Source organism: Barbatula barbatula (assembly GCF_947034865.1).
Source record: "Barbatula barbatula genome assembly, chromosome: 16".
Taxonomy (NCBI): domain Eukaryota; kingdom Metazoa; phylum Chordata; class Actinopteri; order Cypriniformes; family Nemacheilidae; genus Barbatula; species Barbatula barbatula.
This window is the reverse complement of record NC_136779.1, coordinates 11,252,332-11,276,860: the sequence shown is the minus strand read 5'-3', so window position 1 is coordinate 11,276,860 and position 24,529 is coordinate 11,252,332. Positions and strand designations below refer to the sequence as shown.

Genomic DNA, 24,529 nt, shown 5'->3' with positions numbered 1-24,529 from the left:
ACGTTCAACATGATAAATGTTAACAAAAAACGAGGAATCTGCCATATTTTTCACTAAATATATTGAAATAAGGATTAAATTGAAAACTCATCATAATGAAGAACAAAAACTTCGTAAATGTACATAATTACTAAACATATTGTGAAGCATTTTTATTTTAATGTATTTATTTAATTTAAAATTACATTTAAAAAAGCGGATAAAATATAAATAAATAAATTGACAGGAAGTAGGTGAACGTTCGAATTAAACAACTGTTATATGCAATAACTGGAACATTAATGAATAATACTGGAAGACATTTTCAGACATTTAGGTAACATTTGCTTTTCTGTGTAGATGTTTAGTCTTTGGCGTCTGTTATTCCTCCTCCAGTAATGGCAAAAGTAGCCTCATTTTCTGGCATGTCTGGGCTGTAAAAAGCATGCTTTGTGTCACAATTGATATATTATTGGCCATTCAAACAGTCATACAAATGTTTGTTTACATATTTACACACATCTAACTGTGTTAAAGGTCCAATGTGTAATGTGTTGGAGGATCTATCGACAGATGTCTTCAGAGGTGCACAGAGACTGCTCTACCGAACTCGTTTCGTAAATACGTTATCTCTTTCAGCAAAGAAGCGAAAACATGACGACATATAAGTGCTCTAGATGCTGCTAAATTTCATACACTGGACCTTTAATATATAAATTATTACTGTATTATTGAAACTTTATAAAACAGTTTTGAAATGACATCTATTGTAAAATATCTTTAAAAGTAGTGGCTAAAAGCAACCTTATTTTGTATAATTTACTGTTTATCTTAGCTAAGCAAAAACATTAACTAAACTAAGCAAACATTACCTATCAAATATCTTGGCAATTCTCAGTTCAGCACGGCCTTTCCTTAAGCTGATACGTGTGGTGGATGCATGTGCCAGTATGTGTCCTCCAATAGGCTTTTTTGGATCTGCTTGAAATCTAAGATCATAATTTTCAACCAATTAGTTCGTAAGCAGTAAGAAAGTTAAAATCAGTGTTGGGTGTAACTAGGTGCTAAGTAATTAGTTACTTTCATTTATTTACGTTCCCCTTAATAAGAAAATTAAGTGATTATTGTTATTGTTTATAATTTAATTACAATTGGAATTGACATTAATTCGAACTTTAAAATGCATGCATTAATGTATCTTTCTGATATATGTAATACTCAGTTAATAAGGGTACTTTATTTAGTTTTATATTATTTATTTAAATGAACGAAGAGTCGTTTCATTTCTAAAGTATGCTTGAATTAACAACACTTAACGAATCAATGTTGACATATGATAGACCTATAGAAAATAATAAGCAATTAAATACGTTTCGGAGAGAGTAATTTGTACAGTAAGCTAATTACACTATTGAATATGTAATTAATTACTTTTTCAGAGTAATTTATCCAACACTGGTTAAAATAACTTAAATATGAGATATTTTAAAATGTAAACATATAGTGTATACATACGTCATCCCAGCACCTGGATCTGCGGTCATCTGATTGGTAACAAACACTGCAACATTGTACTCTATATCAACCATAACAGATATTATTGATCAGATGTTATGTGATTATTTTTACTAGAGATGTATTTAGTCTTATCAAGGAATATAGAGTAGAAGATTTTTCACAGAAAAGCAGACCTTCGGAGATCTTCTGCAGTCTGGAGAGCATTTGTGCAAGCTTCTGTTGTCTCTCAGCCAGCTCACCTCTTCCAGAGAAGTCCACCCGAAACAGAGCCATGATTGAGTCTATTATCTAAGAAAAACTAGTTGTTGATGGCTATAAGATTATGTAGAATTACTTTCTAAAAAGTTAAACTTCAGCAAGTTTTCCCTTTCTGACTTACCAGAAGCTTGAAGACACCTCCCTCCTCATGAAACTTGGCTGCAACAAAATCTAATAACTCCATCTGATGCTCACCTATCCGCACATTAACATATAAATCAATACAGGCCTTTTGTGCATTCCCTTCTATACTGCAGAGTAAATGACAATTAAAAAATGTAAGAGATATTTCCACATACTTGTATATGCACGTGCATACAGCACATTATCCAATACAGCTTCATGGTCCACATTAAACCGGTCAGCCATGTCCTTCAACCTCTCTGGGCGACTGGTGTCACAATTATTAAGGTGAAAATATGGGCTTCTCTATATGAAATAGGTGTAGTAAGGTGATTTGAGCACAGAAAATGTGGAATGGATACAAGGTGTTCTCTGAATCAATAAAGATGACCTTTCCTCCCGTGTATCCATATTCACCAGGAAGCTGAGCAGTTACTTATGAAAAAAAGGAAACAGTGAGATTAAATATTCAAAGTCAGAGAAGCGCTTTAATTCGAAAATACATTTGACTTTATAACCCAATATCAAAAAGCATAACCTTACCACACAGTGTATGGGAGAGTTGAGTCTTTCCAGTTCTGAACTCTGAATGAGACATAAAATGGTTTTCACAACTAAAAACACTATACTTTGGGTAAATCAAGGAAAAGGGCTAGCATACAATTATATAATCACGTAATAAAACATGACCTTACCACCAAAAGCTTCAGTAATGGCCATACTCTCCACACCTCCTCCAAGGAGTTTACTAAACAGGATATAAAATGGGCAATGCCGATCTAACAAACTTTCTTCAAAATATTAACAAGTGTCATGTTGACTGCTTGTCGTTTTTAGAGGAGATGATGTCAACTGGTTTTCCTATGACCTGATTTGTACATCAGTTGGCAAACCACCACAATAGCAAAACTGATTATCATACAAAATATCAATAAAAAGTGGCAAATTTGACTAGACACACAGAATTTTACACCAACAGCAATATATTCAGTTTCCTCGTCCTGTTCAAAAGAAAAGTCTAATTGTTTTGCTTTGTTTATCAAGTTTTTCTTTGCTCTCGACAAGACATTCAAAACAGACCAGCATCCGTTATTGTGTCTCAGTAGCATCTGTTCCTTACTCAAACTCCAAACTTCCAGTGGTGATGTGGAAGACTTGTTTCCTTTTCATACTGTATTCAGAAGCTGTTTGAAATCCACATACCTGTATAGAATTTTCAAGCATACAAAATAATTAAATGGGTACAATCCTGCATTAAATTATAATAATAATAGTTTTTTATTAAATATTTTTCATGCTTTCGGAGGTCATATCAAATTACCAGCAACTTTCCAGCTGCTTCTTTTATTTTGTCCACTTTAGCCTCTGAAAGTCCCTTTACATTACAGAGAGCACGACGTGTGGTCATCTGGATTCCTTTCACAGTACAAATCCCCACAGACTTCAGTTTCTTAATGTCAGCCATGTTCTTGACATAAACAGACACGAATTACACCTACAGTCATGGACTTTTCATTACTTTATTACATTATTGAACTAACTGAGACATTTTACTTACAATGCCATGCTTCTGTAAGAGTTCTATGTCCTGGAAAAAAGATTCCTGTGGGTAAAAAGTTAAATAATATTCTCTTTAAGACTATTAAGTCGCAGTACTGAAATTGAACATGGCTTTGGCGTCATTGAAATGAATGTGCATCACCTCTTCTTCCTGGTACCCTGCTTCATCCTCCAAAGTCTGGTCTTCCACACACTTCATTCTGTCATCGATGTTAAAAAATATAACATAATATTATATGTCATAGAATAATATATACTATTGTTTCGGTGGCTAAATATCTTTATTTAACTGATTCTGTTTTACCTGTTAACCTGACACTCGTAAACAGCTATGCTGGGTTTATCGTTATAATTGTATATACAACGTTTTTAACAAAAAAAGGTAATAGATGACATTTCTCCTCACGTTTAAGTCTGAGAGGCCGCTGACAGAAACGTCTTCAGTGATCACGCGCTGACTGATTTTAGCGCGGGACTCTCGAGCTCCGTCTAGATTGACAGCCGTCATCAAAGCGATATTTTCGTCAAATTTAACCTTTGTGTTTGTTTATTATTTTTGTGTTAGATTTAAAAGAAAATATTTTTTCTTTAAGTCTTTAATTTATAACTGATAACTAACATAACCACTATAATGGAAGATACATGAAAATATGCACTATTAGTCTACTTTATTAGTAAATGCCCACATAGACATTTACTGTAACCTACGTAGGCCTATTGTTTCTAATCCACATTTGACTGTAATAATAATAGTACACTTTTTAAAACTCTAGAATAACTAAATGAGTTTTAAAAGATCTAAGCTTGACACATTTTTGCACTTGTAATGCACAATAAAAAAAATTCGGTGGACATCTACAAATAAACTCTTCACGTGTGCTCTTGACTTTTATCACTTCTAGATCATGAGAAACTTTAACTGAAGGGACCCGAAACTTTTGAGTGGTTCTGTATTTCTCTGGAAAACACTTTTGTGGAGGTTTTGCTCACTGTGTGAAAACTATTCCTCCTGAAATAAATAAAAATGCATTGATTTCACAACGTTGTTATGAGTGAATCTTCATAGTACATAACTGGATCATTTTGCATTACTTAACTGAGAGAGGCAGATCATTCTTTTGACAAACTCTTTTTGTCAAGTCTTTACGTGAAAACATGACGTTTAAGTCATTCTGTTATAAAAGTATGTGACACAAATATACAAAGACAGAGATGGACTGTTTTAATCTCGTTATCACGTGGAACAGACAGGATTGCTTATTGACAGCACTATGTTTTGAAACAGGTTTTTTCCAAAACCTACAGAGATATTTTACGATTAATTGCACTATGGCTTGTTTTGGAAAACACAACTGGCAGAGACCCATTTCTGAAGGCTTTAACATTTCTAAATCAACAACAACAAAAACATCCTCTGTAGACAATTTGACAATCAACAATAGGCTTGGTGTGCCCTCATAAAATATACAGATCATTGATAACGAATGATTTTCTACGACTTCAGCGTTGTTACAGTGTGTTATAATGGTCAATGTTGCACCGCAGACTGAACAGTCCTTTGAAAATATAACAAATATGTCACAAATTACTGTCAAACAGCAGCTGAAGTCTTAAATTAGCTATAAAAGTAAAAGTCATCTTGGATATCCATCTTAACAGAATGTTTTCATGAGAAAGGCAGAGGGAGAGAGTGAAGTTCCTTAAAAGTCAGAACCTGTCCCTTGTAAACACATCATCTTTACAAGGAAAATTATTTCTTAATGTTAACCAACCACAGTATCTGAACTTCAGTTCCAGCTCCCTCTCTCTTTCCCCTCTTTTGACGTGTCTACAGTCTTTGTGATATGCAAATCCAGGATGTTAAATTATGTTATCAGAGCTTTCCAGGAGCAGGAGGCATCATTCCAGGCATTCCTCCAGACATGCCAGCATTTGGACCTAACAAAATCTGCATAACAACACAAAAGTGAATGTTACTCGGAACTGAAACAGAATAAATATGCAAATATTACAATGAGTGGTCATTTAAAACTAATTTCTTCAAAGATAAAGACACGTGTTAACTATCAATTATTTAAAAATAAATCCTATGGGTATTTTTTATGACCATACAAATATAAGCAAGTATTTGTAAGACGACCTGTTTATTTTTAGAGGCTGAACCATCACAATGGCCATGATACAGTTCACCAAAAAAAGCAAAAATGTAAAAGAAACAGACTAAAGTCACTCTCACTATAGTGAACACTAAGTCAGTGACTGAACTTATGAATAAAGTGGGTAAGTTTTCATATTCATCCACATTATTTGGTGCTTCACTGTACCTGTCTCTGCTGTTGTAACTGTTGTTGTTCCAGCTGTAACCTTTCTGTCTCAAAGACAACTGGCAGAACCAGAATCATAAAGGACGTTGTACCGACCCAAAGAGCTGAGCGGGAAAAACTAATGAAAAAGCACATCGGAGAAATATTATGCGAGTTCTTCAAGGGTACGATTTTGTAGTTGTTAGGCCTCAACATTTTAATTTGATGTCTCATCTCACCTGTACAGTTTTTTTGCAACAGACATCGAACACTGTGCAGATACTTCAGCTGTTGATCGCAGTGAATCTGGAAACATCTCGGTTAGGCCCCAGAGTCTCTCCAGCACGGTTTCATCCAACTAGAAGACAAAATCAAAATATCACACAAGAAGAGAATCAAATGGGTCAATGAGATAACTATAATGGATGCCATAGAGTATAAGAGGAAATTACTTTAGTCAAACAGGAAACATTCAAACGAAAGGCTTCCTGCGATTCTTCAAATTTAAGCTCCTGACAGAATGAGGTTTCTGCTACTGATTTGTTAAAATTGATATTTGAAATCCATATGCATAACATTTAACATAATTCACTTAGTAGGTTTCGCTTGTAAGTAACCCGCGAAATACATTCAAATGTCTCAAGAATCCCTCAACAGCTCAAAAAGCCGACTCGGACGAGAGAGTAAACAAGCTAAACTGCTACACTTCTCCATTATATCTGCACTTAACTAATTATTTTTCGATGTATGTTTCCTACAGCAGGTAAATCATACCTCTTCATCTTCATCATCTCCTTCGATCTCATCTGCAAGGGGTCGTGTCTCCACACGGCCCGATTCCGGAGAGAGCTCCTGGATTGATGCCATTTTAAATCTGACGCAAGGTAAATTAAACGTAACCTTCTGTTATAATAATTAAGGATATACGCTCGTTGTTAGACCCTATAATTTACACACTTGCAACGACTCAACAGATCAACAGCGCATGCATTGAAACCTGAGGTCACTTCGGTTACATGTGAGGCGGATGTACTACCCGGCGCATGTCGGGGAACACAACAACCTATTGGGCCACCTATTGACAGGGAGGCGCTATTGCAGCTTATGATGGCGTAGCGTGCGATTAAATATATATTTCAAGTCGTCAAGTTTAAACTCGAAAGTTTGCTACATTCGTCTTTATAAACTTTGGTTGTCAACTTCTAAAAGAGGTCTTCTATATTTCGGGAAGTTTAACCTTCTCTCACTTTTACTTTCATTTAACGTTACTCGGTTCTCTTTTATTTTATAACTCAGTTTTACAAAGAACCTGAATAAAACACACATTTACGCAATGAAATAATGATGGGGTGGTTAAAAGAGAAACTATCCCTACTCCGGGCGTTTCACAAGGTTGTTGACAGACATTTGTGCAGTGTGTGTCTGTGTGTCTGCAAGGTCCCGCCCTCATTCTTAAAGCCTTGAGTCATCGTGTGTGTGTTTTTTATGAATGAGAGGATCCAGCCCGCGGATGGTGGAGTGATTCCGGGAAAAAGGCGTTTTGCTCTCTGGTCCGTCTAAACACGGGCCGTTCTGCCATAACCTATAATAGTTCAAATATCGAGCCGAATCGCGGACTTCTGGGTATTCGGTGACGTGTGATATAAGGCAAAGAAGAGAAAACAACACAACAGGCAAGATTTCTGTCTTCTCCTTTCGGTATTTGTTTACACTACGGAAACGGGGGTGTTAGCGAACCTGCTGTAGTGCACGCAGTCAGCGTATGTTTTAACATAATAACCACTATTCATAATATTACGTGATGGTTTTTAGTTCCGATCGTTCGCGTACAGCCGTATTTAATAAATTCCAATAGTATTCGTAAACATGAACGTCAGTATGGCGTGTGTTTTCATCAAGTCACGAGCTGTAGCAGCGAGCTAACGCGAAATAAGGAAATAACGTTAGCAGACGGTTCACGTTGTGGAAAATATCACGAACAACATATTTTCGTGGATTCATAAACAAAAATAAAAGATCACGTAAGTAATAATACATATTATTTTTACGATCACGTAAACGCGTATTTAGTTTTTACGGAGAAATGAAGTCAGCGAGGTTCGTACATATTACTACGTAATAAACGAATTCTTACATCGTTAAACGCTTATTTGTGTTTTTCTCGGTTTTTATTGAATTGTTGCGGAATGGACTTTCGTCAAATAAGCAGTTTGAAACTTGTAAGCTGATTGGGAAACAGACCAACAACTGGTGTGTGTACACACATTTATATATACGCCATGCAACAGCTATATTAATATGAGCGAGAACATTTCTCGAATTTAACAAGTAAGAAGACTTTATAAATGAAATAAAACACGAAATGTTAGTGAAAATTGGGCATCTGCTGACTGTAAAGGCAGGAATGGAGGACTTGCTGAATCACGGTGACTCCGTGAAATGCTGTCGGTCGGTTATTTCAGGCGCTCTGCCCACACATGACTGGAAACTCATGGTCAGCGGCGTTCTTTAAGTCCTCCATCTGGACTTTGACCGGACAATATTTACTGTTATGGAAGCTGGAATTCTGGAAGCCATGATTTAAAAAATTCATGTCAAATTGGTGGCCTATGTTTTTAAATGGCCATGACATCAAACAAAATACAAACCTCTGGAATACCGTCTGATTTTCTGCTCTTTTTTGTTTGAACATTTACAGGTTTTAGGAATATATACAGGGATACATAAACCAGACAATGACGTCAGACGGCAGAGCTAGTAAAGCTCTTAAGGTAAAGATCATTGGCACACTACATCAGATGATATATGTGGAGCATGAAATCTAGTGTCCGACCACAATTACATCAAGTCTGTTTATGCTTCATTTAAAGGGACAGTTCACTGAAATATAAATATCTTGTAATTTATTCAATGTCAAGTCGTTATTTTGAGAAACGTCTCAGTGGTTTTGTGTTCATACAATGGGGGGCAGGGGGCAATATTGTCTGGCCACCAACGTATTTCAAAATATCTTCTTCTGTGTTCTGCAGAAGAATCATAAAGGTTTGGAATGACATTAGGGTGAATAAATGATGATGTTTTTGTCTGTGAACCATCCCTTTAAATCTGTTTAAGGGAATTTCCATTTATTTTAGTAATATTGTATTTAAATTAACATTACTGTATATATAGTGTAGTGTTGTGTTTATCATAACATTATAGCCATGAGCAGGCCCATGAAGCAGAATATCACAGAATTCTAACAATGTTGTACGCCCGCTCCCCCACTTGTTTATTACACATTTTTAACAATTTGAATTACTTGTATTATTCATTCTGACACCAAAATAGTGTAGGACTTTAGCTCTCCTCGACCAATTTAGCTAAATTTCACTTTGTTCTGCAGATTTAACTGAAAAAATAAACACAGGAAAAGCAAAGAAATGATTTCAGAGTTTCAGATTATTTATGGGCCTGGCAATATCCATTGATTGATTTACCTGCTGCTCTGTGGCAGGTGGTTTTGGGGTGGGAGACATTTGATTGGCCAAAACTCTGTGTAGTGCGGGTTGAGTCATCAATATTTTTGCTCCAGTTTCTTGCAGGAGACTCTGCAAATTTGGAATGTCTCTCTACTTGTAGTTATAAATTTAGGTGAACTCTAGAATATAAATTACTTGAAACCATTATTTAAAATAATTGAAATAAAACTGTGTCATGTTTTCAGGTGAAGAGGGAATGTGGCGAGAACGTTCCAGTGCTTAGCGACAGCGAGCTCATGTCATTAACAGTGCGTGAGCTGAACATGCACTTACGTGGTTTGTCACGGGAGGAGGTTCAGAAACTGAAACAGAGGCGGCGTACGTTGAAAAACCGAGGCTACGCAGCGAGCTGCCGAGTGAAGCGTGTGTCCCAGCGCGAGGCTTTAGAGCAACAGAAGAAGGAGTTGCAGCGGGAGGTGGAGCGGCTGGGTGCAGAGAACGCAGGCATGCGGCGGGAATTGGAAGGGTTGGGTGCACGTCTCGCTGCTTTGCAACGCTTCGCTCGGGGTTTGGAATCTGGAGGAGGCAGTCTCTTGGCCACCACTCCCCGCCTGAACACGGCTTCCGTCATCACCATTGTGAAGACACCACAGCAGGTGCACGCGTCCAGAGAGCAGGGAGCATCCTAGGGCACAGTGGAACCATATTCGCATGGATACACAGACACACATAGGTACACAGACAGACAGGACCACGTTTGCTCGGTTGCACGGGACTATTCGGAGTGATTTCAAACTTATTTATACTCACACAGGAGCAAAAACACACCAGTTGGGAAAAGTTGTGTCTGGGACTGTTAGATTCACTTAGATAAATTTATATATACACAAATACAGTCTAATAAATGTCCAAGAGTAATCTCAGTACTGTTGTGCTGTCCTCCATATGACAAATGTGTACATCTGCATAAAGCTATTGCAAATGATATACCATTAGGCTACTTTTTATGCCAGTGTTGTTATTACTGTGCTTTTTGGGGGGTCATGCATGTTGAATATAGTCACACTTGTCTTCACTAGACAGGGTGAGCTTGATTCATAATGTGTGACCACCAACATTTCAGAAGCTGGTTAGTTTTGCTGGAATATCCCCATGGTATTTATTAATGATGGGACTAGAGAATGTCATGTCAATGCAGATCTATGGATACATGCAGTTTATTTTAATTTGTGTATAGAAGACAAATGTTCAACAACATTAAAGCTATTTTATTTGTGTTAAATACATAAATGTTGAAGGTAATTTGTGCTGTGATTGGTCTAAATACTACTTATATTTGACTAGTTTGGGGTCAATCGTAATTATTGTAATGGGTTTGAGTATTTTTACGTAACGTTTACCTGTTGTAATGAGTAGTTTAGTAATGGTAAGGCCCCATTACTTTTCATATGATTCAGTACGCGTGAGGGTCATCCTTGTACTAATATTAGAGCAGCTTGTTTGTAGTGGTATTTTTGTATTTAAAAACCAAGACCATATTATTTGCTATTTATGACGACAAACATATCTGAATATTTCGAACAGTCGGAATATTAAAAAAATGCCATTGGATGGAAAGTGAGGAAGGGAAATTTTAGAAAGATGTGAAAATAGAGGACAAAGAGGATGCGGGAAGGCTAAATGGGAAGTGAGCAATTACAGTACAGCTCACATGGGAGAAAGATGAAGGATTAGAAAGTGACAGAGGGAATATAAGAAAGACGGAAACGAGGTTATCACATGTGTGTCACATCAACTCGTGGTTGTCAGTATGATTCCTGACAACTACAAGCCTGCTTTAGGGGTAATACTGTATTGATCGTAAACATGATATCTCTGGTGATTTTCTAATTATATATATTTAGCTATGTCATTATCAATATTGAGAATCATTTAACCCGGATAATATCATGACCGTGACACCTTTGCTTTCAAACGTGTCAAATGTTTTGTAAAAGGGTAAAGCACAAAAATGTTGTTTGTATTTATTATCTGTATTTTTCTATGGTAAATTCATTGTCTATTTTATATCATTTAATTAAAATAAATGTTGTATATATTGTACATAAAACAATACCTGTTCATTGAGTGTGCAAGGAAGAACTTTGCAAAAACATACAGACAATTCTTTATTGACTTCTAGATATTTATCAGAGCCATCAAAGGGAAAAAACAGAAGCGCAATCTTTGACACTGTAATACATAATGCTCTGACTCTGACAACAAGACTGTACAAAGAAAATATATAACTTTCTTAGTGTTACTACAAAATATGTGTCCACAAAATATTCTTTTGAAATATAACAGGACTGCCTATGTCTTTAAATCCCATACGCCATAACTCTCTGAATAATAAAATACATATACAGCTTTCCAAAATATACTAAATATTTGGATTCCCCCTAAATATACAGAACTGCTTAGTGCAAGTAACAATAACGTCTATATTAAAAGAAATTTTCCTGGAAAGAATACACTGTAAAACGCTATCAAACTAATAAGCATGTACCACACAAACTCGTTCTTGGTTTCTGTTGCTTTGTTTTCATACTGGCCTACACTCAACCAATAAAAGCAAACTGCAGTTAATATGTAACACCGAACGCACCATTTAACCAACCATAAAGCTTGGTCTTTGAGGGCCAAATGCTCTGAATATATGCAACGGTGGGTGCTTCTGAAGAAACGGAGACTTTGGTGTGGCTCTCAAAGGGTCAGTGATAACAGACATGTCCCATGAAGATAAGCAATGAGCATGTGTGTCTTTCCATTTGAACAGTTAAATATGCCTCCCTCTAGTGGGATCTCTAGACAAAGTGCCTATTTTAAAATGCATCGGTAAGTTTTTCCTCAAAAACAGTGTGCGTGAGCTTGTCATTGGATTTATCTAAGTGCATAACCTTGATCTATTTTTTAAACCGCTCCGCTAACCTAGATAGTGGCTTAACATCAGGGGTCGCCACATTTGATGAAAGCCTGTGTTAATCTGCACCAGGCAAGTAATGCCCAAATTACACCCCTATAGTCCAAACAGCCGAGCACTGCTCACCCTTATCCAAGCCTACAGCACATTTCTATAAATCTGTAATCTTGGACCATTAACCACTCCTGTGTTGTCCCTCGGTTCAGTCAAAACAACAGCAGCATGTTACAAAGAGCCGACAGTCACTCCACCCTCACGGCACTCTCTCATTTCAGCCACACCCTCTCTATAAATCACTGGGGACGCAATAAACACTGTTGAAACTTAAGACGTGAAGGTGTACTTAAGCCAGAATAAAAGAAAAGTTACTGTATCAAATTCCTGCCACTCTTTTTATAAATATGTTGGGATTTTAAAACACCCCTTACGTAAAACAACAAGCATAAAAAAAACATTGATTCAAACGCTGAAGAGGACATTGAAAATTTGATTACGAATTCCATGTATAGCTGAACGTGTTATTTAACTCTATTTCAAGGACATTAAACAAAAGCGCAGGAAGTCTGCGAGCAAGCAAGTATGAGCAGCTTAAACTGTATTCTACTTAAGATGGCCCTTTAATAACTTGCCCCTATGTTAACTTCACCATTATACTATCGCAACAATACACGGTCCCTTACTAGGTAACACACAAAGGGTGAGTGGATTAAAATTCATCATCGGAGCTGAGCAGGAGGGTTTTCTCATTGTCCCGAGAGCTAATAGAGCTGTGATTACGGGAGATCGGCGGGGCAGTCACTCCCTGCTCCAGCGTCGACTGCTGGGTGTACTGTTGGTAAGCTGGGGAGAAATTGTGGATGGCATCCTGAACCATGTCTCCAGGGTTCATGGTCTCCTTCAAGCTGCTGGAGATGCTCTTCATGGGGGCACAGTGACCTTAAGAGCGAGGGGGGACATTTGTTACATGCAAAAGGACACCTATACATGAAGAGTTTAGCTGTGCAAAGCTTTAGAGAGAGAAAGACTGAAAATACTGAGAAAGACTGTGTTTTTAGACTCACTCTTAAGGTATGTTCACACCAAATACAGTTGTCAGTCGGGTTTTAAGGATTACATTCGCACGCAGTTCAAAAGTGACAACTGAATTCTGTAATCGAAGTAACTTCTTTAAAAGGTTTGTTCTCTAAAAAAAGAAATTGGTTTATTTCATTGTCATGACTGAATTTCTTTTGTGGAACACAATAACATATGTTTGTCCATACAGTAGAAGTTAATGGGGGGAGGGGTATGCTAGTATCATAATGAAAACAACACCCGTTTATCAAGATTTGATGGTTGAATTGTCCCAATTTCAATTACACTTTCCGGTGTTATAAATAGGAACGATTTCAGTCACTGTCACTATGATTACAGGTGTTATTAAAGGCCACTGGAAGATTATAAAAGGGGCTTGACTTTGGTTGATTGTTCAAATAGATAGTATTCAGTTTGTTCCTGTGGGCTTTTTGTTTGAACAGTCGCACCTGTCAGTAAACGCATTGTGTGAACATAGCCTTAAGCTACACAAGTCCGTACATCAACGAACAAGGAGAAAGTAGAGTTAAGATCAAAAACTGCTGCCTACCGAACTGTCCATATGTAGGAACAGGGCCTTTAAAATGCAGCATGGAAAGAACAAGAGAAATGACAGGGGTGGGGGGAGTATTGCATGGCATGATGGAAATTAAAGGGATATGCAAGAAAGGCGAGGACAGGAATAAAGCAAGCAATGAGCAGAACAGACAATGTTAATGAATTATATTCATGAAAAAGGAAGGAATGATCACAGAAAAAGCAAAGTCAGCCATGGAAGATCCATTTACAAATTATTTGATAATCCAAAAAGTATTTTATATACATCATTATTATCGTGTACAAAGAAACCAAGCTGCTGTCTAAAACTCACCTAGAGAATCCAGTCTCTTGTCCATGTAGACTTTATATGTAAACGCATGTCGCAGTGCCAAGGCGGCAAAGAACATCTCAATACAGATAATGAAGTTCTGGTAGCCAGCCGCAACCGTTCCTTCACCAACGGAAACCTCGGCAGAGCTGATCTTAGGAATGGCACCAAACTTCTCCAGAATGGCCAGCAGCATGCCTAAAAGGCCAATGACATCACATGACAACTCTGACAACCACACGGCATATATCGTGGATACCCCTGGGCATCACTGCCGGCAGACAAACACAATTTGTTTTGGGGAACAAAGCATTTGCTTACCTTGCCAGAAGGAGAGGAAGATAACCGATTTGACCATGAAGAACTTCAGCATGGGCCTGTAGGGACTCAGGAGGTCTCGGTTGGCAAAGTAAAACAGGAAAAGGGCGTAGAGGGACAGGCTGACGGAGATGTTGTAGATGATGGTCACGTACAAGTAACCACTGGCAACGCTATTAGGTGAGAAATAAAAGCCAAGCAAATAAAAATGTCAGTTTAATACATATGACCTGTAGGTTTTTTATATTAGACGAAGCATATGAAGCACGTACTTAAAGTCACCGTCACGGTATTTCCCGAAGGCCTGCAGGATGACTGTAATAATGGCCATCAGAGGTTTGATGACACAGAATTGTAAAGTTGCCTGAGAAATTCATAAACAAGCAAAACATTTATAAATAAAATGCAAAAAAATTTAACTTAAGAGACATATTGTAAGGACAAACAGCATCCTGGGTTTCTTTTTTAAAGGCACTATATTAAGCATATTTTTGTTGTTTGATATTAAATATTTGTGAGGTTATAAGTATATGAACCTGTTTGCAGAATCTCAGGAAGCCAATAGAGTAGGTCTTGCCCCAAAGACAACATGTTCCATAGATACAGCTGGACCTGCAACAAAAAGACCGGATCTTATAAAGCCATCGCTCAACTTGAACTTGCAAAAATGCACCTGCAGAGTCTCATTAAAACATCATTAAGATGACTGATTCTGGGCCAAACCATCACACAAAGAGAATGAATAAACTGTGACACTTACTCAATTGGTTTTCCTCTGATCTCAGCCATGATAGCACTTTCACCTCCAAGATATTCATAACAAAGGCTCAAGAAGTTATAGATCACAAATGCTGCAAAAAACAATAAAAATGAAACATTAGAATCTGTATTAAATATACAAAGAATAAATTAAGAGTTTGGTTCCAAAATGATAAATCAGTTTTTAAAATTTCCCTAAAATAATGTTTTTTCAATTGTTCATTCCAATAAAAATCAATTTATATATATCAAATTATATATATATATATATATATATATAAACAAAATACTGAGTGTTGCTTGCGTTTTCCATTGCAAATGTATTTAATAGTATTAAACAGGCATTACATTATGATAGTGGGATGGGAGGAGTTAACGGATGCTCCGCACAAGCCATCCAACTGACATCACTGAAGATAGATTTAGTCTGGTTTTGACTAAAGATTAAGAGGACACATGAATTTTAAAATGAGAAATAACTCACACTGATAAGCTATTTATTAAAAACACTGCAATATTCCATGAAAAATAACAGTTGTAATTCAAAATTTCACAGGGACTGTAGGGATCTATTAAACACTTTATTTAAATAAATGATTTATACCATCTACAGAAGTAAGGCTGTTAAACGATTAATCACATCCAGAATAATAGTTTGTGTCTACATATGTACCTACATAGACACATATACATATATATATATATATATATTTATACACACACATATACATATATATATATGTATATATATAAATAAATAACTAAAAATATAAATAAATATAAATATATAAATATATATATTTATAAATATAAATAAATAACTAAATTGTTCTTAAATAGATGTGCACGTATGTGTTTGTGTTAATAAATACAAGATGAATATGTACAGTACATATATATATTTAAGAACAATTTAGTTATTTATTTATATTTATCAACAACTTTCAATGTTTATTACCTTGTATAGTTGTCCTATATATATGCATCTGTGTGTATGTGTTTATAAATACAAAATAAAGCACAGTACTAGGGGTGGGCGGATTGACCAAAAATCTATTTCGCAGAATTAATAGTTTTATTTCACGGAAACAATATATTTCACGGTAACAATCTCCTATTTTAATTCTATATCTTTAACCAAATATTTCCTAGATTGATTTAATTTATTTATTCATTACAGTTCACTTAAATGCAAACCATATTTAAACTGAAGGGTAGTTATGAAAATGAACTAAAGATATAAAATGAAGTTCTGATGATCAGATTTATTATTTATTTGGATTTATCTTCTGGCAATATCATATGTATACAGTAGAAAGATAACAAGTATAACAATAAAGTATGAATATATGCACAAAAGATGAGAGTACAGTATTTGACCGGTGTTATAAACTGGTGTTCATTGGGTCTGTACTGTAGGTATTCATCGCTCTTCACTCTCTATTAGATGCGCACTTTGAGGGTGATGCGACACTCTGTCTTTAGGTTTGTTTATTCTCGCGCTTGTCTTTGCACTGCGAGTCTCTGGTGACTCAACACGCGTCTCCCAGTAGCATCATTGCACGTTCCAACACAAGCTTCGCCTTGGCTCGCCTAAAGTTAAACTTTATTAAAAACTATCAACAGCTTTAAGAAGCGACCTGACTTCTGAAATATGTGAGATTTAGCTTTTTTAAATGCACGCGCAGATCACTGTGAGAGAGAAAGTGCCGGACTGGAGCGGATCACGAAACTACAGACTGAAAGAAGGTCAAAAGAGTGTTTAATTTGTTATGTGTGCATTAATTCACATGTTTTTTTCATTATAACGCCCAACTTGCAGAGCGCCGAGTTAACCACGTCTACATATTTACATTCCACCGAATAGAAAAATCTCTTACGGTTTTTTTTAGTTTTTTCCCTATAAGACCTCTGGTGACAAACCCTTCATGTATCAATTTTTAAACAAAATGTGTGACTTGATTAGATTCTGGATATTTCTTTTGAAACTCCAGGAATTAGCCCTTGTAAACTGTGGCATTAATAAAAAACATCTCCAGTGGGTGTTAATTTGTCCTCTTGCGTTGCTTTGCCATGTGTGAATCACTGTATGTGAGACTGGAGGCTGAAGCGCTGCTCTATATACAGCACACGCACCCTGTAGCCACAGCTGCTCTTCACTGTAGTTTACTGCTGCCGAATCAAACACCAGTCAGTGCAGCTAAAAGTATTACGCAGATAACGTGGACCACAGCTTTATATCCCACCCAAATGACATCTCAAACAGTCTCATGCCTCATTGGGCAAAAAATAAAAAAACAAGCTTAAAGCTTTCTACCAAATGTCCATAAATCCAAAAGTTTACCTCCATTACATAAAATCCATTCACAAACAACATCTAATGAGAATATTACTATGGCAACAAACAAGACTGGTGTCAAATGAGCATCAGCTTTATTAGTTTATCCATGATCAGTTGTCCTCTGTACCCTCTGCACTGATGCATGATTAACACAGTTACCACGCAACAATCGCTTGTGGAAATCCCAGCAGACCGGAGACTCGGAGTACGGTTTAACAAGTACAGACCACAACATGCATGCTGCACCACTGTAAAAGTCAGCTGGCATCACGTTGACAGCTACTTACCTTCATAGCAATCCCTGATTGTGTCAAAGTACACATAGTACTGGTCGTTGGTAAAGAAGAGAAGGCTGAGCCAGGAGTCAAAAGCGTAGATGGGGACGATGAAAAGGATGCGCACTATGTGCCTCTGCTCCTTGGGAGATCTGTAGTAACGCAGATGCATGTAGATCTGCGAAAAACAGCCAAAGGCATTTGATCGTGACTTATCAAGATAATAAAGATTTAATAAGGTTTAGAATAAACTGAAGTGAACGAGAAGTATGCAAAGATCACATTCCTTGCGGTCTTAGAAACTTTAGATTTTAGAAAATGTTTCATGTTGTCAGCACACAATGAGCACTTTTTCACCATCGCTCCGAATCGTTCTCGTTGCCAGCCGGTGGGTAAATGGTTTCCTTTTCCATCGCAGGGCTGATAACGAAAATTTTAAGAATGTAAACACGAACGCGTCACACGTCGCCTTGGTAACACAAGAGAATGAGCTATAACCCCCCTGCGCGCATTCATTGGCACGAGACAACCGTGCTGAAATCTCTGAGCCGAGAACAGTTTGTAATAGTGCCGTGTCGATGCAGGCTCACGTTGAAACATAACTGTAGCCGGTTCAGACTGTACGGTTTAGCGCGATGGTGGAAAGGCGCTCTATTATTACTGAATAAAACAGGACGTTGGTGAGAAGTGGTAGATATCCAGCTGGTTACCTGATGGCAGGTAAGCAGAAGCGCCGTCCACACAAAGAAGCCCGACACAGCCTGGGCTGTGGTGGTCATGAGGAAGGTGGGCTGATCCGGTGTGAGCAGAGGAGCCTCTGGAAACCAGGAAATGTTGGGCCCGGCAGGAGCCATCGTGGCCAGAGATCCAGGAGCCATTCTGACAACGCCCCCTCCAAACTGATCCAACAAGGGCACGTCACGTCTGAACAGCTGTGAAATTAGATTAGAAAACACTCAAAGGAATACTGTAGGATTTAGGTCTACAAGTTTCCAAACCACATTTTGACACAATGTTTAAAGCGCTCACATTTTCATTAAAGGGTCTGCTCAATGAATACATTTAAATGGCAAACGTTACACAAAATGAGAAATGCTACCACGCTAATTGACTATTTATTCTCCCAGTAGAAAGACTTCAGTAAACTTTATTGAAAGCAAATTCAGACTATTATTTTAGAAGTTAAACCTCAACGTAAAACCTCAACGTAAAACACGCCCCAATTCACTCACTGTTTAATTCATTCAAATAACGGTCACACTACGTTTAATGTACATATTGACAAACACAACAGTTTGACCAGACACAGGTAACAAACGGACCATTTTGCACGTTTTATATTTTAGTATAAACAATATACAACATAAAAACATTCCTCAGATTAACCGAAAGTATGGTTCAAGCCTTTAAAGATTTTAGCGTTTTAAACAATAGCCTTACTTTTTAGGACGTCGTTTTATAGCTTGTTCATAGGTTAGCCGCTCATTGTTTATTAAACAAAGTTTTGATACCAGCGTTACAGATGTAAGGAACTTACCGACAACATAAACGCGGTTTGAAAATCATGCGCCGTGTAAAAATGAAAACAGATTCGGCCTTAAATCCACACAGACATCGCTACTGTCCGTCATCCATGTTTATACTCCAGCGCGGATGCTCTCTGCTGCTAAATCTGCTCGCTGTCCTTTTATTTCTTCCCATGAAGTAATTCACCGTCCCTTTCAACGTTGACCATTTCTTTTTTACTCTTTCTATCGACTTTTTACTCTTTCTTTGTTACTCTTTCTAACGACTTTTAAAACTATCTTTGTTAATGGCAATTTCCCCTTTGCCGAAACACAGCACTGAGTAGAATCTCTTGCGGATTAGTTTAACGGAGATAAAACCAGAGAACAGCTGTGAAGAAGGACACAACAGAGAGCCTTTGACTTTTCTAAAATGGGTTGCAGCTTCAAACTTCAAAATAAAAGACCTGTGTCGAGTAACGTAGCTGTCTTAATGATCTAATTCAAAAATGTTTAAGTCACATATATAGGCTATATGGTTTAAATTGTTTAATGCTAAACGTCGTATTTAACGTTTGTTAGCACGGGGATATTTTTGTTTTATTTTGTGTTAAAGTCCCATGTGTTTAAACAAACTGAAACGCTTAGTACTTTCATATGTTATAAGTTTATTTATAAATGGAGTCATGGTTGATGTCAATGTACAAGTCATCATTTCATCAAATTTTCTGTATGCCACGTTGTTGTATTTGTAAGAGAGAAATTCAGGCCTGTAATGATATTCAGTTTGATATTCGGGCTCACTGGAGCTTTTATAACCTTCAATAATTTAACGATCATCCACAAAATCTTTACAAATCCATTCAATTAAGTGCACAAGCCAAACACCAGTTTTACTGTATACAACATTATTGGAAATTCTTAACTTTTACATATTTAATATTGTACGTGGAAAGGATGGTTCCACAAAGCCTCATACGTCAGCAAGGTATCAACATACAACACTCTTCTGTGTAAAGTAATAGTGTGAGGGACAGATTTTTTTACAGTCTATCAAAAATTAATTTTAACTTTACAATCCAACAAGCAAGTCCCTTTCTTTCGCAGCATTTCAGACAAAACATGAGAACAGCCAGAGTAAAGACCATTATCAGAGTGGACGTAAACATTTCATTTTCCACTTCCACTGATTTTCATCTAGAACTTGTGGTCCTCATAAAACCTTTTCATCCACTGTCCACAACTCATTCATGCATCTGCATTTTCGATGTTCCATCCCAACAGCAACAATCTGTGGTGCGTGAAGACAGAGCACGTTGTCCATTGCAAAAGTGTGGTTCCTTTCTTTCTTTTTTCCTGCCTACACTTAAGCCTCGGTGTCGCACTCCCATTTTATATAGAAAGATGAATATAAATGCTTTAGGGGAGTTCTATGTTGTAATCCTGCAAAATGAGGGATGTTAATATTTTAAACAAGTTATATAACATAACATAAAAAAATAATGCTACAAGACTGACCTCCTAAAAACATTAAATTACTCTGAATATGCGCTCACTTCCCGATATGTTCGAATGGAACGCTGACCTGTGAGAGAGAGGTTAGAGAAATACAGCATTAATAACGATAATATGCATCAAGAAAATGAAGAGAAAAATCAGCATGTGAACAGAACCTGTGGGGGAGTGATGCGGATTTGATCATGGCGCAGTGGGAGATCAGGGGAGGCGTTGGCAGGAGCGCCACGGTGAAGCCGTAAACAGACTCTCCGTTCTCGCTCAGCTCCTCGACCTGCTCTTGGAGATGCATTTCCTGGAGAAAACAACAGCTTACAAGAGTCACAACCCTGCTTCAAAAATGACCCACTAACAGAAAAAGTGCCTCAAGTCATCGTCAAACTGACCAGACTGGGGAACACGTGAGGCAGGTGTGGAACTGGGTGGATCTGGGCCATTACGGACCCTGTTAGGGGCCGGGAGGTTGGGGCCAGAGGGAATAGCACGAGCCACTGAACTCTGGGGTCCACCTCCTGTCTTTTCATCTCTCTCCTCTCCTTCTCCTCTCTGCTCCTTCTCTTTATCTTCAGCTGTCCTGCTGGAGCCCTGAAAGACCCAGAACCCATAAGGTTAACAATGTAATACAAATGAACTGTACTTCAAAGTACAGTATGCGCTGCTCCTGGACATCTACATTTATGTAAACTATAGATGCAAGCCTCCCAAAAAAAGCTAAATACAGTTTTGGAATTTGTTTAAATATTCAAGTGGGATGTGTTTGAGTGTGAATTCAACCAATTTATTCAGAAATGTAAATCTCCAGGATTGAGCATTAAATAATGTAAATAATGTTTTAGATTGCATACAAATTTTAGCATGTTCCAGTCAAACACGTAGTCGTAGGAAAATCCCTGTCTGTGGAAGAGATTCCTGAACAACTGTCTCAAGTAGGAGTAGTCTGGCTTGTCGTCAAATCGAAGTGAGCGGCAGAAGTTCATGTAGGTGGAAAATTCAGCTGCAGAAATATCAGAGAAGATGAAATTTCTTTCATCATTTAGTAATTCCTGTATGAAGAAACCTGTATGACTTTCTGCAGAACAAAATATAGCTTGTTTTGAAGAACGCTGGTAACCAAAAAACATGGCCCCCATTGACTTCCATTATATGGTCATAAAACCACTCAGACATTACTCAAAATATCTTCTTTCGGGCTCCACAGAAGTAATAGTCATATACAGGTTTTGAATGACATGAGAGCGAATAAGAGCCATGCAGAACACATATTGTATACGTAACATCAATCAGCGTCCATTTACTCACATGGATAGCCCTTGCAAAGCACCTCAATGGGGGTTGACATCTTTTTCTCACTGATTCGCTCATACTTCTGCCGTTTTGTGGCTGCTTTAAGGCCTTGCCAGGGAAGAGAACCCAAGTTGAAGTACATAAGCACATAGCCGAGGGATTCGAGATCATCCCGCCGAGATTGTTCTGTGAAAAAAGAAAGAAAATAAGGAATAGCTCAAAATTAGCAGTCCAATGTTTTTAATACAAGAATGTATTGCTGGACCCTCTTGTGCTCTTACCAATGCCCAAATGAGTGTTAATAGAGGCATAGCGGGCAGTACCAGTCAGGTTCTTATTCTCACGATATGGAATGTGTTGATGTGTGCGGGCATCTCTGTACTTCTTGGCCAAGCCAAAATCTATGATGAAGACCAGGTTTCCCTTCTTGCCGAGTCCCATTAGGAAGTTATCAGGTTTGATGTCTCTGTGAATGAAGTTCTTGGAATGGATGTACTCGATTCGGCTGATCTGGATCAAAAAAAATGTTGTGAGTACTTAGAAAGTTTTTAAGTGTTCCAAATGTGCAAAATGGATTATTGGCTGTTATGTTTATAGTAATTGTTCACCCAGAAACTAAAATTCTGTTATTATTAAGTCACCCTCTTGTCATTCCAAACCTGTAGGACTTTCTTTCTTTCGCAGAACACAAAAGAAGATATTCTAAAGAATCTTGGTAACCAAACAACGGTGCTACCCATTGAGCTGCATTGTTTTTTAGTCCATAGACTCCATACAAAAAAAGTAAATGGGTCACGCAATTGTTTGGTTACCAACATTCTTCACAGTATGTTCTTTTGTGTTCTCCAGAAGATAGAAAGTCACGCAGGTTTGAAATGACAAGAGGGTGAGTAAATGATGACAGAATTAAAAATTTTTGGGTGAACAATCACTTATATACAGTTTGTCTATATTCAATTATATAAGCAAAAAGTTCAATAGCCAAACTATATCAAAAATATGAATAACATTGTAACTGTACCATCTGATCTGCGAGCAGTAAGACAGTTTTAAGTGTAAATTTCCTTGAGCAGAAGTTAAACAGGTCCTCCAGACTTGGACCCAGAAGCTCCATCACCATGACATTGTAGTCTCCTTCAGCTCCACACCATTTGATTGAGGGAATACCCACTATAGATAAAAAGAGATCAGTGACACATTTCTGGAAACCCATTCACAACATAACCGATTGAACTCTTGGAAACGGACAGCTGCAACCTCTCACCTCCACCTTGCATCATCTTATAGAACTTGCTCTCGATATGTAACTGTGGATGTTTAGTCTTCACACTCTCCAGCTTAATGGCTACCTCCTCTCCGGATGTGATGTTTGCGCCTGAAAGATTGCACACTTAAAATCTCACGAAATCTAGATCGATCACGAATATCTGAAAATGCATCGAATGAATGTTTACCCAAGTAAATATCACCAAATGAGCCGCTTCCAATCTTTCGCCCGAGGCGATATTTACTCCCAACGCGTAGCTCCATGACGTTGTCCCTAAAAGCAGCCTTAAAATCACACGAATAGTAGTATTATGCAGATCACATATACACAATTCTTCTTCTATATACAGTAGATACAATGTATCCACACACAACTGTAACACACATGAGCATTTCTTACATAATGATCAGATTTTGAACATTTTGAACAGAAAATCGGCACACAAAACACAGTCAGCATCCATCTTACATCAAGTCATGTGATGCAGTGCAACACAGTAAATGTCCAATACGAATGAACTTGCAGTGAACAGGTTAATATTTCTTCTCTCGCACCACCATCACAGATCATCAATGTGCACTTGCACATGGTGCATTCAGTATTTTAACCACTATAAACGCCAAGATTGAGAATAATACAGCCGTTGCGTGATCGTTTCGTGACGTTTGCATAATTGAACAAACCAGACGAATCACTATTCAATGGTTTTCGACCAGTTTTGTAGCAGCCGCACCCAAAAACACGTTGACTACGCGGTTTCACTAACTGGACGCAACGCTCACAATCACTCAGCGCAAACAAACGAATGTTAAATATTCATTTGATCCCCATATGACCTTAGAGCTGTAACACATTTGCTTACCTAACGTGACGGTCGTGGAAAAGTGAGGCTGATCGACAGTCTTGCGCTCGTACGACAGGACCCTGGACAGCGAAGAGTGAAAGCGTCATTTACACGTCTCATTACAAATGTCATTCTTACCACAGCTTCCCACTTCACACATTTAAATCCTTCGTTTTATTTGGCAACACACGGATTGACCTACTTGCATTAGCAGGCTAGCGAGCAGCAGCCTCCCTTGTTTGTATCCCAGCGCACTTCTCGCAGAAATGATGTCATTCACAAACTAGCGAAAGGACCCGGATCACTTCAAGGGGC

The 24,529-nt window shown here is 37.6% G+C and overlaps 5 protein-coding genes across 7 annotated transcripts; 1 reads left to right on the top strand and 4 right to left on the bottom strand.

Annotated features, from left to right (window-relative positions):
* Positions 1 to 343: 343 nt before the first annotated feature.
* Positions 344 to 3,637, bottom strand: dmc1 (DNA meiotic recombinase 1; the record flags this gene model as incomplete). The annotated part of the gene is made up of 13 exons (XM_079476991.1): positions 344 to 413; positions 852 to 968; positions 1,495 to 1,555; positions 1,671 to 1,785; positions 1,877 to 1,950; positions 2,055 to 2,146; positions 2,241 to 2,313; positions 2,422 to 2,463; positions 2,574 to 2,626; positions 2,999 to 3,081; positions 3,200 to 3,346; positions 3,437 to 3,481; positions 3,581 to 3,637. 13 exons carry the CDS (start codon positions 3,635 to 3,637, stop codon positions 344 to 346), a joined length of 1,029 nt encoding a protein of 342 aa, XP_079333117.1.
* An 811-nt stretch (positions 3,638 to 4,448) lies between these two features.
* On the bottom strand, positions 4,449 to 7,299 carry tomm22 (translocase of outer mitochondrial membrane 22 homolog (yeast)). The gene is made up of 4 exons (XM_079475825.1): positions 6,516 to 7,299; positions 5,981 to 6,099; positions 5,763 to 5,880; positions 4,449 to 5,386 (listed from the first exon to the last, which is right to left on the bottom strand). Exons 1-4 carry the CDS (start codon positions 6,606 to 6,608, stop codon positions 5,312 to 5,314), a joined length of 405 nt encoding a protein of 134 aa, XP_079331951.1. The 5' UTR covers positions 6,609 to 7,299; the 3' UTR covers positions 4,449 to 5,311.
* maff (v-maf avian musculoaponeurotic fibrosarcoma oncogene homolog F) lies at positions 7,220 to 10,504 on the top strand. Of its 2 annotated transcripts, none has more exons than XM_079475823.1 (3): positions 7,220 to 7,414; positions 8,440 to 8,512; positions 9,448 to 10,504. In XM_079475823.1, the coding sequence occupies exons 2-3, from the start codon at positions 8,477 to 8,479 to the stop codon at positions 9,889 to 9,891; spliced, it is 480 nt and encodes a 159-aa protein (XP_079331949.1). In that variant the 5' UTR covers positions 7,220 to 7,414; positions 8,440 to 8,476; the 3' UTR covers positions 9,892 to 10,504. The 2 variants fall into 2 exon arrangements, with proteins under 2 accessions (XP_079331949.1, XP_079331950.1); XM_079475824.1 differs by having other exon boundaries at positions 7,386 to 7,762.
* An 853-nt stretch (positions 10,505 to 11,357) lies between these two features.
* Positions 11,358 to 19,739, bottom strand: tmem184ba (transmembrane protein 184ba). Of its 2 annotated transcripts, XM_079475821.1 has the most exons (10): positions 19,337 to 19,739; positions 18,510 to 18,731; positions 17,812 to 17,977; positions 15,185 to 15,275; positions 14,961 to 15,036; positions 14,697 to 14,788; positions 14,428 to 14,597; positions 14,110 to 14,304; positions 13,789 to 13,815; positions 11,358 to 13,100 (listed from the first exon to the last, which is right to left on the bottom strand). In XM_079475821.1, exons 1-10 carry the CDS (start codon positions 19,343 to 19,345, stop codon positions 12,871 to 12,873), a joined length of 1,278 nt encoding a protein of 425 aa, XP_079331947.1. In that variant the 5' UTR covers positions 19,346 to 19,739; the 3' UTR covers positions 11,358 to 12,870. The 2 variants fall into 2 exon arrangements, with proteins under 2 accessions (XP_079331947.1, XP_079331948.1); XM_079475822.1 differs by lacking the exon at positions 13,789 to 13,815 and having other exon boundaries at positions 19,337 to 19,738.
* A 214-nt stretch (positions 19,740 to 19,953) lies between these two features.
* Positions 19,954 to 24,529, bottom strand: csnk1e (casein kinase 1, epsilon). The gene is made up of 12 exons (XM_079475922.1): positions 24,417 to 24,529; positions 24,233 to 24,294; positions 23,558 to 23,654; positions 23,368 to 23,478; positions 23,125 to 23,273; positions 22,385 to 22,613; positions 22,119 to 22,289; positions 21,665 to 21,813; positions 21,206 to 21,404; positions 20,978 to 21,114; positions 20,823 to 20,889; positions 19,954 to 20,747 (listed from the first exon to the last, which is right to left on the bottom strand). Exons 3-11 carry the CDS (start codon positions 23,631 to 23,633, stop codon positions 20,857 to 20,859), a joined length of 1,254 nt encoding a protein of 417 aa, XP_079332048.1. The 5' UTR covers positions 23,634 to 23,654; positions 24,233 to 24,294; positions 24,417 to 24,529; the 3' UTR covers positions 19,954 to 20,747; positions 20,823 to 20,856.